General features: G+C 50.6%; 1 protein-coding gene across 2 annotated transcripts; it reads left to right on the forward strand.

The window, feature by feature from the left end:
- The first annotated feature begins 64 nt into the window (after window positions 1-64).
- ldlra (low density lipoprotein receptor a) lies at window positions 65-14,256 on the forward strand. Of its 2 annotated transcripts, none has more exons than XM_053851361.1 (18): window positions 65-425; window positions 7,618-7,743; window positions 7,803-7,925; window positions 8,009-8,389; window positions 8,457-8,579; window positions 9,124-9,246; window positions 9,365-9,484; window positions 9,580-9,705; window positions 9,777-9,948; window positions 10,017-10,244; window positions 10,318-10,436; window positions 10,532-10,671; window positions 10,735-10,876; window positions 11,235-11,378; window positions 11,447-11,683; window positions 11,762-11,842; window positions 11,914-12,077; window positions 12,917-14,256. In XM_053851361.1, the coding sequence occupies exons 2-18, from the start codon at window positions 7,626-7,628 to the stop codon at window positions 12,971-12,973; spliced, it is 2,598 nt and encodes an 865-aa protein (XP_053707336.1). In that variant the 5' UTR covers window positions 65-425; window positions 7,618-7,625; the 3' UTR covers window positions 12,974-14,256. The 2 variants fall into 2 exon arrangements, with proteins under 2 accessions (XP_053707336.1, XP_053707335.1); XM_053851360.1 differs by lacking the exon at window positions 65-425 and adding an exon at window positions 4,741-4,901.
- Window positions 14,257-14,792: the final 536 nt, after the last annotated feature.

Here is a 14,792-nt window from a genome sequence, read left to right on the forward strand (position 1 = left end):
ATATATGTATCCCAATTTAATGGCGTTTCCATGTACATTTCCAGCATTATTTCTTTTTTGGCCCTCCGGGGATTCCATAACCTAGACGGAAGTGGTCTCAAGCGATTGCATAGCTTTGATGTTACGAGCTAAATGTGGATTTTGACTACTTTAACAAAGTTGGCTTCACCAAAAACCCTTTCCACACCTACAGGCGGTGAAGAAACTAGTTTAGTTAGCGAGTGAACGCTGAAATTCCAGACACATTCGACGCAATTTTAAACTGGAGGAAGTTCTTTGACTCAGTGCAGCGAAGCTCGGTGAGGAGAGAGACACACACACACACCTGCAGACAGTGAGTCTAGTTCTTCGTTTACTTTTTTTCACCGTGGGAAACCAAACCACCGTGGGACCTGCAACACTCCGCCATGAAGCTGCGCCCCCTGGTGAGAGACGTTACCTTTGAACCATTTACCATTTGTGGTAGCGAGACTAGCCCTCCAGAGGGCGCTGTCCCGGCTTGTATGAGTCATATTTCCTGTATGATACGCACGTTTCTCCTCTTGAGTTTCATTTCCAGTTTCGTTCCATCGCATTAGTCATTTTGCACACGAGTTGTGCTCGGAATATGAGGTGTGACCTTCTCACCTGAGGCGAGCTGGTGCTCTTCAAAACTGTGCCACCGGATCGTGTCAGGCCCTCCGGACCTGGATCAAGTCCAAGTTGAATCGTTTCCTGTCCCAACTTGTGTCAAAAAAATTTTACAGAAATATAATTATCATTTTTACAAGCGATGATTAGATCTTTGCTGTCAGTCATTTCTAACAGATCCGTGCGGTGCTTTGCTTCACGTGATAAACGGCTGCTCACGTGACCGTTCTACACACGTGGAGCGGGTTTGAGCAACAGACTTCTGAGGTGGGAGTCGTGCAAGCCCTCCGACCCCCCAATCTCACTCCAAACATCTCACTCTGAAATGAAAACACAAACCTCCAGAAGCTCAGGAGGTGGGACCAGTTGGACCACCGCCCCCGGGGTTCTGCTCTTGGCCTCGCACATCCTATGATGGCGGTCAGAACCTCGGCACTGTGGATGAGCCACACCTGAACAAACAGAGGCTGTTAGTTTTGGATGTGAAATTCCTCCCAGTGTGGAGTGGAGACGTGTTCCCACCACAGAACTGAGCTCTTCCATTCCTTCATTTTCACCTGGAGATATGAACCTGGAGGTGGACTTCTTCACTGGTGTGGGGCATTCCTTCTTTTGTTCAGTCAAGGTGGTGACAGGAGGTGGTCCAGGTGCTCCAGCTCATACCGGCGCTCCCACCTCCACGTTTCACTCTCAAATCTCACAGATACAGAGAAGCTTCACATCAAAATAAAATTGTAAATGTCATTTTAAAGTTGTAGTACACAAAATGGCTGCCTCGCTCAAACTATTTTACACAGGCCGATGGTGGACACCTGTGACTTTGAACTGAGCAACACTTGATTCACCTGTTGGCAAAATGGCTAAAAATAAATCACATTTATTTAAAATATCCAGGAAATGTCAACAACGGGTTAAAGATCCATTAAGTCTTTCATTACTGTCTGGATCCAGAAGTATAACGGGTGTAATTTAGGACATGAATGAGTCACAGACTCAAGGACAGCTTAGGGTTATGGAGTAAATCCCTTTAATTCAATGATAATTGTGATCTTAAAGCTGCTGAGTTTCTGAAAATCCGCCCCCTACTGGAAGGTCACTGCTCTCTCATTCTGAACGATGAGAGGTTTCAGTCCGACAGAAGTAGTGTGGCAGCCGAGTCACGTTCCACTCGAACCACAGAGCAGTGGACGCTTCATCTGAGAAAAGTGTTGCTAGCATGCTGGTGCAGGAGAGGAGCTCAAGTATTGCGGGTCATTGTGAGTCCTGCAGAGGACATGGCTGGTACTGCAGCAGCAGAGGCCTGACGTCGCGGCAGAAATGAGGCCCGACTGGCTCAACCAACCGGACCTGAGTGAGCTTCCTCCCTCCGTCGTAGTTCAGTGGAAGTGTGTGTGGGTTTCTGTCCCGACGTCGGACCAGAAGTCTTCTCAGATTTCAAGGACGGCCCACTCGACTCCCACTCACCGGGCGAGTGCCAGAAAACGTGCTCGTCCGCTTCAGGGAGAACCTGATTTGACCCTCGGGCCATGGGGTCACCAACTGGAAGAACCTGAAGAGGAGGAAGGGCGTGGCGACTTCCCCTGGCTTTCAGACCTCAGGGTGTGTTCTGAGAGAGACAGAACCGGGGTGGGAGTGGGGAGGTTTTGGGGGGCGAGTGGGTTTGACGTCGTCCTCACTAATATCTGCCGCGTCGATGCCTCTGGGACGTGTCGTGCACGAGCTGAGAATTCCAGAGTTGTGTTTGACCTCTGCGGGAGTGGTGCAGAGATAAGGTGGGCTTCGGTCAATAAAGGAGCGGAAGAGTGGTCGCAGAGCGACTTTGTGCCTCTTTATCTCAGAAGGGAGATGCGGGGTCCACGTGCCATCTGTCACCGTGGCGATGGAAACATCATATTCTCCTGTGTGTCGTTGATTTTCTCTCATAATAAATCACTGTATTTTCCAACGTTTTTGGCTTCAACTAGTGGCCCTTTATCCCGACCCCACGACCGTCCTTTTCCCCGCGTCCTTGATACTGAGACATTCCTAAACCAGGGTGGAGCTGGGCTGGAAAAGGGTCTCAGACTCAAGTGTCTGGCGGAGTTCAGGGTCCTTGGTTTTGCCCCGTGTCATTGGTCATTTTGCTTCATGGGAGGTTGTTTATTTGCATGAATCCTAGCTTATGTCAATGTGAGCCTCTTGACACACTGGCTCCTTTAAAAAGAGACCACAAGTCTTGAGGCGTCCCATCATGCACTGCAGGACTGAAAGCTCTCACTTGCCCTCTGCTTCATGCTTGTTTTGACGGTTCTTGACCTAGCACTTGCTTAACTTGGGCACCCAGTGGCAGGCCGCAAAACTGCATCACGCGGGCCGCAAATGACCTGCGGTCCCCGACTTTGACACCCAAACTGAATGAAAAGGTGTCCAGGGGATTGACACTCACCACACAAGGTTGCAGGCTGAGCGCCCTCTTGTTGACAGACAGACCAGACAGGTTTGTTCTGACCCACACAGTTCTGGAGTGGCAGGGGGTTGGAGACGATCCCAGCTACCCAGGTCCAGGTCGTCAGCAAACACCCCTCACTCCGCCTGCCTCAGCCTCACCAAAACTTCCAGCCTTTTGGACTGTGGGAGGAAACCAGAGTGCTTCATTAGCCAAGAGACTCCTGACATTTGAGGGCACTGATGCTCATCCCTCTGCTATACATTCAGATGTGACAGCAGCAGATGATCCAATTTCCTGCCACTACTTCCTCGTCCGTTGACATGCTGGTGATAAGCCGGTGTGGCTGATGTGGCCCTCGCGGGTCGTTTCACTGGTTTCCTTCCCATCTGGGCTCCTCTCATCCCTCCCTCTCGTGACACAGTTCAACAGATAAACTATCATGAAATTCCTTTCCAGCCCAAAACAGGCCTGAGCGGCAAAGCGGCTTTAATCTTGTCGTAAACTATCTTCCGGACCCCTGGGATGACCTTGAACCAGAAGTCACATGGTCAGATGGGAGCAAACAGCCTCCGATACCATCCCACTTTATGGGTTTTATCTGCTGATTTTACACCCTTTTGGAGCATAAACCTGGTCAGAAATACAACTGCAGATATGGCGCTGACACCGCTGTAAAGCTGCTGCCGAAGTCACTCTCACGTTAGAATCATAGTCCAGAAAAGTCATGGACATCATGCAACATCAGTGTTGAGCATAAGCTGTGGTTTGCCTCTTCCTGCTTTGGCGTCTCTCCTCCCGACTGTTTCTGGAGATTCCAGATTAACTTCTGACATTTATAATCCCGCTCTCTTGGTCACGGTATCAACATTGGCGCACTCGACTTTAGCGTTAGGCTTTATTCTGAACTAAACGCCGCTAGCTAGGCGCTGCCTGAAATGACTTGAAGGGCCAGTTTTGGTCCCAAGTTCCAACTTGAGGTGAGAAATAGACATTCATCGATTCAACCTTTCTTCAGAACCTGACATGTTCTGCAGACCACCCAACCCCATGTCCTTGAAGGACATCCGAGTCACTTTCTGCTTTCTACCCTGAGTGTCTCCCGGATGTTGGAGCTGCTAAACTAAACTCCTGCTCGACAAGGTGTGTTTGACCTGCTGAAACGTTCTTTGTGACACAAAAATGCCAAGCGTTTCCTGGTGGGACGGTGCATGACCCAAACCAGCGGCGCTTTCCATTCAATGGCAGGATGATGCAACCCCGGCAAGAATCAACTTGTTTGAACCCGTTTTGTCACCTCAACGCCAAACTGTCAAGCTCTTTATTCCATGCAATGCTCCTCAACCGTTGGACTACTTCATCTCTTCAGAAGCAGACGTCAGTGCGGCCGCTCTCTGGACTTCACACTCTTGTTTGTCTGCTAAAGTTTAGCGCTGCCGGAGCCAAAACCAACAGGTTCACGGTCGATCTAGCGGCTCCTTCTCCCCTCAGTCCACCACGTCCATACCCATGAAAGGGTTACTCTCATGCTCAACTCCAGCTCTGCTCTGGGCCCCGCCTCCCTAATTGTTGCGGTTCTGCGCCTCCGAAATCACACCACTCCAGACTCCGCCCCCTGCCCCCTCGAGGGTCCCCCCCGGGCCCCGCCCACCCGCTCTGACCACATTGAAATGGGGGAACCTGGTTTTGTTGCCAAACATTACAGTGTGGATCAGCAGAACCTCCGGCTGAAGCATCTTTCTCGGAACCAGGAGCGTGTTTTTTTTTTCTCTCCAGTGTTTCTGGATGAAAATGGACGGCTTTCACTCATCTGCGGCGCTTCTCATCCTTTTTGCGCTTCACACGAGTGAGTTGAAAATACGCCCGAGAGACTGCTTCAATTTGTTGAAATGTTTCAGAGCGATTGAGTGAAAACGTGGCGCGCTCGGAGCGATGCGCGCCGGAGCGCTGTCAGCGGCTGCTGATGTGGGGTGACGGGGTCGGTGGGGCGTGGGGCGGGGGGGGCGCGCTTCCCGGAATGTAGGTCAAATCTCCCCGTCTGAACTTGAGACGTTTCTATATGATGCGTCTCATCGCCGATCCACTCACCTCAGCCGCTTTTATTGACAATAAGGAGGCCGCTTCTGCTCCCATCAGTCAAAATGAAAATTCTTTGTGTTGTTCATCGACTGGCGCTCTGGATGATCAGCCAATCAGATTTGAGCAGCGCGAGTCTTGTAGCGCTGTCAAGCGCGGGTCCGGAGGCAGAACAGAAGGAGGTTCGGAATTAAATATTTATCTGATATTAATGTTTCATTTCACGAATGAGGGTCCATGATGCAACAGCAGGGTTTGTCTTCCTGTGACCCTCCTGCCTCCCCCCCACTCCCACCTCCTCCTCTGCACCGGGCACGTTTGGCCACACACACGCGCGCACACACACAGGCGTGAAGTCATCGCCAGACCTGTTCCCAGCGCCGGTTCTGGGAATATCGTGTGGTGAAACGTGTTACAACCAGTTGACAACTGGTCGCAGACATCCGAATGACAGACATAAAATTATGATCTGGTGAAGGCCACTCTCAAACCGTGCGCCCCAAAATACCAATCATAACTGACGTGATGCGTTTGCGCAGCAGGGGATTCGCGTGTCCAAAACATATGGTTCTTAGATTTTTACTCGTCATTCACGCTCTTACTTGAGTTTAGATTCGTTGCATTACATACCTGTGAGGTTTTACACTGGTTGAGCAACACTATTAAGGTCAGGCAAACGGTAAAACGCATCCACCTGCTTGCAGAAATGAAGATTTATTCTGTCATTTTCCCGACCACTACTCTCTCACTAGTCTTCTAAAGTAGTTGTGCGACTCTTGTATTCTCAACTAAGTTTGTAAAATGTATTATTATTACTGTTGTAAAGCTGAGTCGAGACAAAAGTGTCTCTGTATAACACAGAACTAAATGAGAAACTGTCAGAAATGTTTATTGATAAAAACATCGCTCTGTAAATCTGGTGTTCACACTCACAGGTCTTGTTGTGTTTTAGCTAGCAAGCTCATGAATGTAGAAAAAAAAATTTCAGTCAATCTTTTCGACTGCAGTTAATTACTGGGCAGTTTAGTGTATTTGTGATGCATGGCCTTCGTTTATTACTGTGTAATTACCGATCACTGTGTGTAAATGACTTGCTGGGAAACATACAGCATCAGTTGAATGTAAAGTAGGTCAGACGGTCTTTCCTATTGGCTGGAGGGCACGTCCGCACAGCTCCATATGAAGACTGTGGCCATCTCCCGCCGTGCTTTGAAGCCGATCGATGGTTCGCAGTCCGAACTTCGGGCCAAGGCGAGTAAATAGACGGAATGAACCCAGGTCTGGACAACACGTTTTCCCGGGATGGGTCTGTTTGTTTTGTCTTCTGTGGAATCGGATGAAAGGCAGATTTGACATGGCGATGAATGTTGTCGCGACCCTGTTATCCGTACCTTGTGTAACAACAGCAGAGTTCATAATGGCAGTTGCAGGTCCCATGATAGGTCACTGTCAGTGAAGGCACACGTTCCACTTCATCATCAGCTTCTCCTGATCCTCCTTCCTTTTTGAAACTGTAGGGACAGTTATCTTCCTCAGCTTTATCGCCTCCGCTTCCTCGCTCAAGGCTGCGTTCCGCTTGCTTGTGTTGATGGTCTCAAACTAAAAACCGCACTCTCGCGAACTCGCATTAATCTGACCTGGTTTCAACTGTTGCAGCACGTTGTGGAACTTTAGTTTTGCTGACTCAGCATTACTAATGTGGGCTCTGTGGTATACCACATAGTTCAGTGATAGAAGTAGTGAATATGCAATAAAAGAAACAGCCTCCTGGTTTACTGCTGCGCTGTTGACTCACCGACAGAGCGCAGCTTTGTTTAACAGGCTCGTAAATCATACGAGTCGGAGCGTTTCTCATTACTGCTCTACAAGTTCACTGATTTAATGAGGTGCGGAAGCTGTGGCTCCACGAGCGGCCTGTGTCGCTGCTTCCTGATGGGACCGCTGTTATCTGTCGGAAACAGGTGGCTGTCCACAGCCGAGTGCCCCTGAGGCCTTCAATTCACTTTCAGAAATGGACATTTCTCGAATGTCTGCTGCGCCTGGCTCCTCCAGTTGGTGCTGCAGGGGCTGTGGAGGGGGGGCTCTTCTGTCTCTGTTTGACTGGACTGTGGGTCCAACTTCTCTCCAGGCCACGTGCACGTGTGTGTTTGGTCATGTGTTTGAAACCTTCCCGGCCCCGTGCTGCGCCCACACAGATTTATGACTATTTGGCTGTGTTGTGACATCCTCTAGCTGCTGCACGACTGCACACACATGTCGATCCAAACACCTCTTCATGGTTGCTGAATTGTGTGGTGTTCACTTTTATTTCCAAACTTCTCTATGTGCAGGCAGGGCGACCTGCGGTTGGAAGGCTTTGTCTTTCCTCCCCGCTCTGTCCTCACCTTGTCATGACTGAGGACCACACAAAAACGCTTCTGTGTATATAGCCAGAGTGGCGCTAGCATTTCGGGATCGTCTCTACCATCCATTGTCTGTCTCCACAGATGCTCTGATGACATGCGGGAGCAAGCAGTTCCAGTGCGGAAATGGGAAGTGCATCACGCTGCGATGGGTCTGTGACGGGGCGGACGACTGCGGCGACGGCACTGACGAACTTCCCGCCACATGCTGTGAGTCAACGACACTCCAACGTCAATGACTAGACTCTTACAGCCCACTGTCCTTCCAGTGGCCAAAACCTGCCGCCCATCGGAGTTCAGCTGCTCCGACCGTCTGAACCAGTGCGTGCCCAACTCGTGGCGCTGCGACGGAAAAGCCGACTGCGAGAACGGAGCAGACGAGGAAGGATGCAGTGAGTGACGGACTGGGGAGCTTTCCAGGGGGTCCCTCGCCCGTAGTCATCCCTAATTCGACTGTCATATTCGCCCTCTTCAGCACCAAAGCAGTGTACGGGCCGGGAGTTCCAGTGCAAGAACGGTCAGTGCGTGTCAGCATCGTTCGTGTGCGACGACGACGCCGACTGCGACGACGGCAGCGATGAGGTCTCCTGTCCGGCCGTCACCTGCAGTTCCGCGTCCTTCCAGTGCAACAACACGGTTTGTGTTCCGCGGCTGTGGGCCTGCGACGGAGACTCGGACTGCGCCGACGGTTCCGACGAGTGGCCCCAGAACTGCGGGCCGCGGAGGTCGACGCCCCTGGCCACACACCGCTGCTCCTCCCTGGAGTTCCACTGTGGAAGCGGGGAGTGCATCCACAGCAGCTGGAAGTGTGACGGCGGTGCGGATTGCCTTGACAGATCAGATGAAGCCAACTGTGGTACGTGTCTCTGAACCCAGTCACTGATGGATCCAGGTGTTAACTGAAACCTTTGACTTCCTGTCAGCTCGAGCCACCTGCGGCCCGGATCAGTTTCAGTGTGGGGACGGGTCGTGCATCCATGGAAGTCTGCAGTGCAACCATCAGTACGACTGCAGGGACATGAGTGATGAGTCCGGCTGCGTGAACGGTAAACATTCTCCCTTCAGTCAAGCTTGCTTCTAATCCAGCATCAGCCGACGCTTGTTCCATGTCCATGGGTTTAAGATGAAACCTGGAGTCTGTAGTGTGTCTGTCTCAGTGTCCCCTGTGGTGGATCTGCCCCCCTCCTCTCAGCTGAAATCAACTCTCACAAGCAGACCCCAGAACATCTAGAGCAGGGGCGTCCAAACTGCTCTTGAATGGTGAAGCTTCATGTGCTAGCTAAACCACCTAAAAACACAACTCAACTACAGACAATTTGATACGGCTTTTGTTCCACAACAAGGAGGTAGAATCGCATGATGTGATGCAGTGCTGGTTGATGACTGAGAGCCTGTGCCGCCGTGGCCCTCGATGAGTCATAAAATGTGTCCGTTCGTCTAACCAACCAAAGAAGTGAAAACCAGTATCAGATTCCTCACCTTTGACCCACAGATGGAGGGATTATGTTTGAAAGGGCACCTTGTGCATGCAGGTTACAGAATGTCAGGTGGAACACCCAGTTTCAAGTGTCTCTCACTGCGTCCTTGCAGCGAGCCACTGCGACGGGCCGACCAGGTTCAAGTGCCGTAGTGGTGAGTGCATCAGCGTAGAGCAACTGTGCGACCGACGCAGAGACTGCAGGGACTGGTCGGACGAGCCGCTGAGGGAGTGTGGTGAGTCCTCCATCCTTCATCCTCTCGCCCATCCTCTCGCCCATCCTCTCTCTCATCCTCTCGCCTTCCTCTCGCCCATCCTCTCGCTCTCTGGAGTCACACCCTGTGTCTTCCTCAGGCTTCAACGAGTGTCTGTTCAGCAACGGTGGCTGCTCTCACATCTGCAACGACCTCAAGATCGGCTACCGCTGCCTGTGTCCAGCAGGGTTTCGCCTGGTGAACGAAAAACAGTGTGAAGGTGAGGACGGTGCGATGACTGTTCTCCTGGTTAGATGAGATTAGACGCCCTTTGTTTGTCCCACAAATGGCTTTATTTATGGGATTCCATTGCAGATATTGACGAGTGTGAAAACCCCGACACCTGCAGTCAGATCTGCGTCAACCAGGTCGGCAGCTACAAATGCCAGTGTGAGGAGGGGTATCAAGTGGATCCCGCCACCAAAGCTTGCAAAGCCATCGGTAAGCAGCGAGAGACTCACTTTGCTTTTGGCGGAACAAGAAGTTGAAAGTCACCCGTCTGACCGCTGCAGGTACCATCGCATACCTGTTCTTCACCAACCGCCACGAGGTCCGAAAAATGACTCTGGACAAGAGCGAGTACACCAGAGTCATCCCTCGGCTGAAGAACGTGGTCGCTCTGGACATAAACATGGCCGCTAAAGAGATCTACTGGTCGGACATGTCGCAGAAGAAGATTTACAAGTGAGTGGAGCCAACGGGAAACCAATGTCTGTGATGTTCAAGGAAGCATTAAACCCGGTTCTGTTCAGAGCTCAGATGGACTCGGCCGAGGACCCGACTCATCACACCCTAGTGGTCAGTGAAGGCATCGAAGCCCCTGAAGGCATTGCCTACGACTGGATCCACGGCAACCTCTACTGGACCGACAGCATCCGCAGCACCGTCTCGGTGATCTCAGCCGACGGAAGCCGCCGGAAAACTCTCTTCCAGCAGGATCTCAATAAACCCAGAGCCATTGTGGTCGACCCACACAACAAGTAAGGACTCTGCACCGGTGACGCCGCGTGGTGACGGAGGTCAGTGTTGATACAAGGATTTGATGTCTCTCAGCTTCCTGTACTGGACGGACTGGGGCACCCCAGCCAAGATCGAGAAGGGGGGTCTCAATGGAGTGGATCGCATGGCTCTGGTCACGGACAACATCGAGTGGCCCAACGGCATCACGCTCGGTAAACTCTGCTTTCAAGCAGCTTTTGTATTCATGAGGAGAAGCACTCCTCCTGTCACTCTCGACTGACCTGACACCCCCGCCCCCCTCCCACAGACCTGCTAAACCAGCGGCTCTACTGGGTGGACTCCAAACTTCACACCCTCTCCAGTATCGACGTGCAGGGCGGAGGTCGCCGCACCCTTATCGTCGACGAAGACAGGCTGGGTCACCCGCTGGGCCTGACCGTGTTTGAGGTGCGTCCTGACGCGCCGACCCTCCGCTGCCGACGTTACAAACCCTCCTCTGGTCTCTCTCAGGAAAGAGTGTTCTGGACCGACGTCACCAACAATGCCATCCTGAGCGCCAACAGGTTAACTGGTGGTGACATCACACCGCTGGCTGAGCACCTGTCGTCCCCCGAAGACATCATTCTGTACCACAATCTCAAGCAGCCGACTGGTGAGCGACGGAATCATCAGTCATAGGCATAAATCCCGACTGATATCATCCTCTTTATTGTCACACTGTATCGGTACAAAGTATGGGGTGGTCAGGTGAAGGTATGGGAGAAGACGGGAGAACATTTATTAGTTTTATTATACTTGTATCTTTGCTTAAAAAACATTGAAAATAGCACGTCATATTTTACAGCTTCTGTGTGGGCACTTCGGTGACCTTGAGTGACATTGAAACGTGAAGTTCACAAGTCTTGAATCACGTTTTTGTGACATGATTATCGCACATTTTCAAGAGTTCATGAAATGGCTTGGGCTCAAAGGCGATCGCAGTGGCTTGACTCTTCCACTCTCTGCTGCAGGCTGGGACTGGTGCCGGATCGCTAACAGAGGCTGTGAGTTCATGTGCCTGGCTGCTCCGCAGGTGGGCCGCCACCCGCCCAAATACACCTGCGTGTGCCCCGATGGCATGCGGCTGGGCCCGGACAACAGGAGGTGTGTCCCAGGTGGGTCCGGTTCTGAGAGCGCGTGTGAGCAGCTGAAACAAGTCCACTCATGAGGGTGTGTTTGTCAGTTGGGGCAGAACCTGAAGTCCAGCAGCCTGAAGTGCGGACCGAGGACCGGACCCCTCCGCCAGTGGTGCCGGCCAGGATGACACCAGGAGTCACCACCAGGAAATGGACGACGGTCCCCAGCACCACCACCAAGCCTCTGGTTAGGACCAGCAAACCAGTGGTGAAGACCTTCCCGGCTCGGACCCAGACACCTACCGCCCCTCAGACCACAGCTCGGCCTCCAGCTGTCGCCACAGGTCAGTAGCTCAGAGAGCTGAGAGGAGCACAAGCTCTGGCTCCTGCCTGCGCCTCACGACTGTTTACACTCGCTGTAGAAATGGCACGTGGGAATCCCGAGGTCATTACCCAGACGGCCGCGACCACCCCCATCGCCCTGTACATCGTGCTGCCTCTGGGTGAGTTGTTTGGACCTGCTACACAAACGGTTCCACGCCTGCTCCTGGTCTGACCCGGGACTCTTCCACAGCCATTGTTTGCATCGTCGGCGCGGTCGCTGTGTTGATATGGAGGAACTACAGGCTGAAGAACACCAACACCATTCACTTTGACAACCCTGTCTACCAGAAGACCACCGAAGATCAAGTCCACATCTGGAGGAGCGGCAGCACGGACGGCTACTTGTACCCCAAAGTAAGTCTGTGTTGACACGTGCGAAGAGCTTAGCAGTTGCTAATTTGCAGCTGAGCCCCCATGATGTTGTTGCCTGACACTAAATTCCAAAATATAAAAATTAAAGTAGCATTTCTGGAGTTCCTTTTATTGAAGATAAATTTCCCATTCTTCACAGAACATCGTCTGCAAATTAGCTTCTTTAGCATTAGCCAGTTGGCCTCCTTGAAGCTACATTAGCAAATCAGCTCCTCCTCGGTCTGTAAAGATGCATCCAAGATGAATCATTGTTTGACTTTCCTGAACTTGTTTATTAAAAAGCCTGGTTTCACACAGCGAACATTTTCCATGCAGTTAATGTTCCTGCTAAGATCGCGGTAATCCGTCTCTCTCGGCTCCCTGAAGTGGCCTCATTTAAACATCCGCGGTCGGGTTTTATCCAAACAGCAGCGGCGCAGAGAGGAAACAGTGCTGACAAGCGTATGGCTTGTGAGGACGCTGTGACTGCTGCTAGAGTCGCAGCGTCCTCACAAGCCATACTGAGCCAACGACACCTCCCGAGTTAACACTACTGTCCCCCGTGAGGAAGGACGGAAACCACGCGCTCGTTCCTCAGTTCTCTCTGGAAAGGTCCATCGCACGACATGAGCAGGAGAATATTACAAAAAATTAATACAGCAGCCAAAATAAAATCATGTTCAGATAAGAAACTAATGTTGGTTTACGAGAATAAATAAGATAAAAAATAGCCAGGCCTCGTGCGGGCAGTCAAGAGGTTCAGCCTCATCGGAGCCACCCGATAAGGACCCCTGACCCAGTGCCCTCATAGCCCAGCGTGCTAATCTCCCTCTGTTTTTCAGAGACAAGCCGTCAGTCTGAACGAAGAGGCAGACAATCCAGCTTTCACGGAGAACTGAGGCGACGGGACGGACCAGTCGCCAAGAGCTGCTTTTTGTTTTTTGTTTTTTTACCTCACAAGACTGAGAGAACTTTTGTCGCGGTCTTCACCACTACTACTTCATCACGAGCTGCACAGCTGAGGGGACCAAACAGAGGTGGACAGTCAACCCTACGCTGCTGGGTCGCAGCGGTCAATGACATATAGAGTCTCACGAGCCGTTCAACTGAAACTTAGAAAATAGTCGAAGGTACATTGTGACATTTTGCACTATTTTTTCACTTCAATATCCACTCGAGAGTAACTCACACTGACCTAAACAAGACACAGTATATATCCGTCCTCCGTCGACTCGGACTCTGTGGAACCATAGAGATTCTCTGCGTTTCCTCTGAGCTGATCACACAACTGAATGTGCCTTTTCAGCGACAGCTGTTGGAATCTGTCGTCCTCACTGAAGTTCTGATTTATACTTGATGATTGGCAACTGGGTTCATTAAGAGACAAAATAAGTAAAGAGTATTACTGACTTATATTGATAAATAACAGTGTATTCATGAAAGATAAACTTGTTTTTGATATTTACTCATCAGTTATGAGCACTAGAAATGAAACCACTGTCGTTTAGATGCCAATAATCTGGTGCTTATACTGATCAATAAATATGACTAACACTTCCGGAGGCAGAGTCTAGTGACACGGGCGATGTCTGTCCGTGGTGTTGTGACTGCAGATTTTACCGTGGAGATCACGTCCAAACCAGCTGCATATCTGAAGGTGTCTGTGCCAGTTTCACCTCCAACCCTTCTTGACAGACCTACTTCTGCTTTACTGGCAGAGAAATGCAAATGAACAGGAGCCGTCAAAAGGGGGCCCTGGGTCCTGCCTCGTTCTGTAGAACGAGTCCTTTTCTCCTTCTCTCGCCCCCCAAAAAGAGGAGCTGTACATTCCTGAGAGACAGATTAGCTTTGATGAAATCACGTGTGGCCAGCAGAGCTGCGCTCGGCGCCATGACACGTGAACATTTACGTTCTCCCCGAGGATTAAAGCTCAGCCTTCCACCAGATGTGCCGTGTCTCTGTACGTGCCTTCCGTTCCCTTCATGGTGCTACTCCACGAGGTCGCTGCTTGTTTACAACACGTGGCGACGGACAGTAGGCAGAGAGTTGTACATAAAGAAAATGATTTTTACATTCGCTGAAATGTTCTCTGTAAATAGGTTGTTCATAAATGTATATATTTGTGCTCACCATGTTTTGGTATCGGTATCTTTTTGCAGATGCGTGCTGTACATAAATAAATTTGTTTATTTATTGCTAAATTGTTTGTGTTTTTCCCAAAGAAAATGTCACTCTTCAAATTGTAGTACAACACTATTTTTTTAAATCCAGGTCAAACTATTCGATATGCTGATGACACCCTCCAAACTCTTTTCCACTATTGTTTTCATAAGACTTGATCCGCAGGAGTCTATGAAGATGTAGTAGACATGCCGGGCCTGTGTGTGGCGCTGTAGTGCTCCTAAAGGCACGTAACAGCTCAGCTCACTGAACACTACATTAAGAGCACAAGTCTTTATAACATGTAATTTTAATGAGCGAGCGCTACTGTAGACTGCCATTGATGTGGGCGGCGCTATGACATCATCACTGTCAAACAAAGACAAGTTTGTCTCCTTCTATTTGACCAACAAAAAGACAGCTGGACTTCTTTAGATTCTTTTGAGTTTGAGTCATGCTAGTTTAGGAATTTGCGCTAACTTTGCTGCCGGAATTCTAAACGTTTCCATTATTTTCCACCTTTTCTAAGTGTTATTGAATTAATAGCACCAACATAAA

The sequence above is a fragment of the Synchiropus splendidus genome, chromosome 19 (genome assembly GCF_027744825.2).
Source record: "Synchiropus splendidus isolate RoL2022-P1 chromosome 19, RoL_Sspl_1.0, whole genome shotgun sequence".
Taxonomy (NCBI): domain Eukaryota; kingdom Metazoa; phylum Chordata; class Actinopteri; order Syngnathiformes; family Callionymidae; genus Synchiropus; species Synchiropus splendidus.